Below are 2,849 nucleotides of genomic sequence, written 5' to 3' on the forward strand. Positions count from 1 at the left end.
CTGTATGATGCTGTCTCAACATGCGGTTCGCGGCGGCTTCGATATGCTCCATGGTGGGCGGGCAAAAATTAATATCCAACTGATGAATCCATATCTTAATTGCCTCCTCCTGGCTGTCATTCAATGCTCTATTCAGTGGAACCCTCATAGTCCTTGATTTCTTCCCGTTGATCCTCCCATACAAGGTGGCATATGGGACTTTGAATTCTCGCGACAGAGATGTGATTTTTAATTTTGAATTGCTTTTGTACGCGTCAACAGCTCTTTGCAACTGCTCCTCAGTGTAATTAGAAGATTTAGGCATGGTTATAATTAATGATGATTATTTGAAGATGAAGAATGAAGATATTGATAATATTTTCCGTACGCTGTGGTTTTCCGTACGCTGTGGCGCACTCACTAGAGAGAGTGAGTAAGCATGGCACGGTTAAGCTATTATATCTTATACAATAATGGGATAATAGTGAGATTATTAACACTGACTTCTTTGAGAATAGAAGAAGATATTATAAGTTTATAACAGTCGGTCTCTATCTCTTATCAGTCATTTCAGTGACAAAATTTATCACAGATTTCAGCTTCAGTGATTTGATTAAAAATTATATTGATATTTTTGATCAGATAGAAGAATATTGAGAGCACTCAACTGTGCAATAAAACATGTGTGGAGAGGCTGCAGAGGATATATAATGATTTTGAACCAGTTACAGAGTTCGAAAATATGTGAAAAATAGTTAGTAGTGGTGTTTTTTTCGCGGGTCGGGTTGAAAAAGTGGTGGGGCTTGCCCGATTAAACGGGTTGCTGGGTTTTTAGGGGCGAGTAGGCGCGCCTATAAGATATTATATTATGAGCATGTGTGGAGTAATTGATTGGTTCAAGAAGTTAGCAGGACTTGGCAGAAGTCTAAAGAAGTTTAGTTGATCATGCTAATCTGAAAATATTGCGAAGAAAGGCTGAGCATGCTGAGATAATTTTGGGTAAACAAACCACAACAAACAAACCGGTTCGCGGCCCACGATTTTTGTTCCCCGCAACTTCGGTTTATTCTCGATAATATTCACGCCATTGCTGCCGCCTGAGACGCTCCGGAAAGCGGGATCCTGAACTTGATCAGACACTTGAATTCATTTACGCGTCGGTCCTTGAAACAAACACAGAATAACATGCCTCGACCGCCAGCTAGACGGGATCGTCGTCGAAACGGTACTGACCCTGCAGAAGCCGTTGCGGCACGCGACTTCAAACAATCCGACGAGGGTAATTTTGCGGTAGTTATACCAAAGTTGAATCACACACAAGCTCCTAAGGGACAAGAAGGTAATCCTAAAAAAATATCTCGGGAAGGCTCTAGGGAGAATTCACGTGGAACAGCTTACATCCAGAGAGCTGAACCGGTGGTCGATGAAGAAGGTGATCTGGGAGCAGCAAGCTACCAAGTGCAAACGCCCGTCTCTAAACTTCAAAATGGCACCACCGACTTGCCGCCTCTGTTTGACTGTATCTCTTCCGCCGCAGGAAAACCCTTCCTTCCCGGTAGAGGGGACACAAGTTCTAGAGTACAAAAATTCGGAACTCCGGCTTTTGAAAGCTCGATGCTTAGCAATTTTAGACGACGGCCCAGGCAGCCCAGCATCCTTCAAATGATGCACACTGATCGGTCGTCCGAGCTTGATGATGATGATGATGATGATGATGATGATGATGATGATTTGCTTGCCAGTTTCAACCCTGATGATGAATCAACTCCGCTAAAATTTCCCAACCGCAAAAGTATACCCCATGACGCTGTATCTTCACCGCCTTCTACACCGCGGAATTTATCTCCTACGAGCTTGAGAAACATAAAGTTACACCCCAAGGTCCAGGTGCAGGTTTCTCGATCTCCCGATCCATCCGAGCGTGCAATTGCTCCCGATGAAAATACCGACAACAGTGCGTCTGAAGATGACCTACTGCCTACCCCAAGAAGGGTGCAGTCGCCAGAGCTTCCCGAACTTTTAAGTCAGACAATGATGCCACCAGAGAGCAGTCCGGTCTCTAGTGTCGAGAAAAATCGATCTGATACCGCATATTCTGAACACCCAGCAAATGGAAGCTCCTCCCCTGGCACCCAAAAAGCGACAGAAAGGCAACTTCCCATGATTTGCAAACCCCGGATTTCTACTGCCTCTCTGAGAGAAAATTTGCTGCCTCAACGGCGATTTCTGCAAAAACAGCGTGCATCAAACCGCACACTCACCTCAGATGACATCGAAAATGAAAACTGTTTCAATGACTATTCCGGCGCATTTGAGGCGGATCGGGATGAACTGAGCTACCCGGTGTCAAGGGTTAAAAGGCGAAAGGATAAAACAGGAATGCCAGAAGCTAGGAAAGGTACAGGAAACAAGAAACAAGCCAGCACAGACAGGAGTATCCAGGGCCGACGACAGACACCAGCGATAAAATCAGCTAATATTCGACCTTCCAAGAATACACATTTAGCCCACTCCAAAAAGGGCGACGAGATCACTTGTTTCTCGCTCGGCAGCCGTGAAGCACTTGCGGATAAGGAGAACCAATCGAGCCACACGGTATCCTCTCCACCACTGGACTCCGAGGAGCGGTTTTCCGCTACTGATATTTCGCCGCCAGCATCAGAACGCGTCTTTTTAAGTGAAGAACTCATGCAACAAGCACGAAAGTTCGCTGAAATTAGCCTGTGGCCCTTAGACTTTGAAGATGCGACAGTGGTATCAGGTCAGAGCAGCCCATTCCAGTAAATATTTATATATAGCAGTCTACCCATGTATATAATGAGAAAAAAAAAAAAAGGTCAACTCACGCGACTATTATACTCCACTTCACT

At 45.0% G+C, this 2,849-nt stretch overlaps 1 protein-coding gene across 1 annotated transcript; it reads left to right on the forward strand.

The window, feature by feature from the left end:
• Positions 1-1,164: 1,164 nt before the first annotated feature.
• On the forward strand, positions 1,165-2,763 carry HCAG_08923 (predicted protein; the record flags this gene model as incomplete). The annotated part of the gene is made up of 1 exon (XM_001536038.1): positions 1,165-2,763. The coding sequence occupies one exon, from the start codon at positions 1,165-1,167 to the stop codon at positions 2,761-2,763; it is 1,599 nt and encodes a 532-aa protein (XP_001536088.1).
• Between the last annotated feature and the right edge of the window lie 86 nt (positions 2,764-2,849).

The sequence above is a fragment of the Histoplasma capsulatum genome, genomic scaffold (assembly GCF_000149585.1).
Source record: "Histoplasma capsulatum NAm1 scaffold_14 genomic scaffold, whole genome shotgun sequence".
Classification (NCBI taxonomy): domain Eukaryota; kingdom Fungi; phylum Ascomycota; class Eurotiomycetes; order Onygenales; family Ajellomycetaceae; genus Histoplasma; species Histoplasma mississippiense.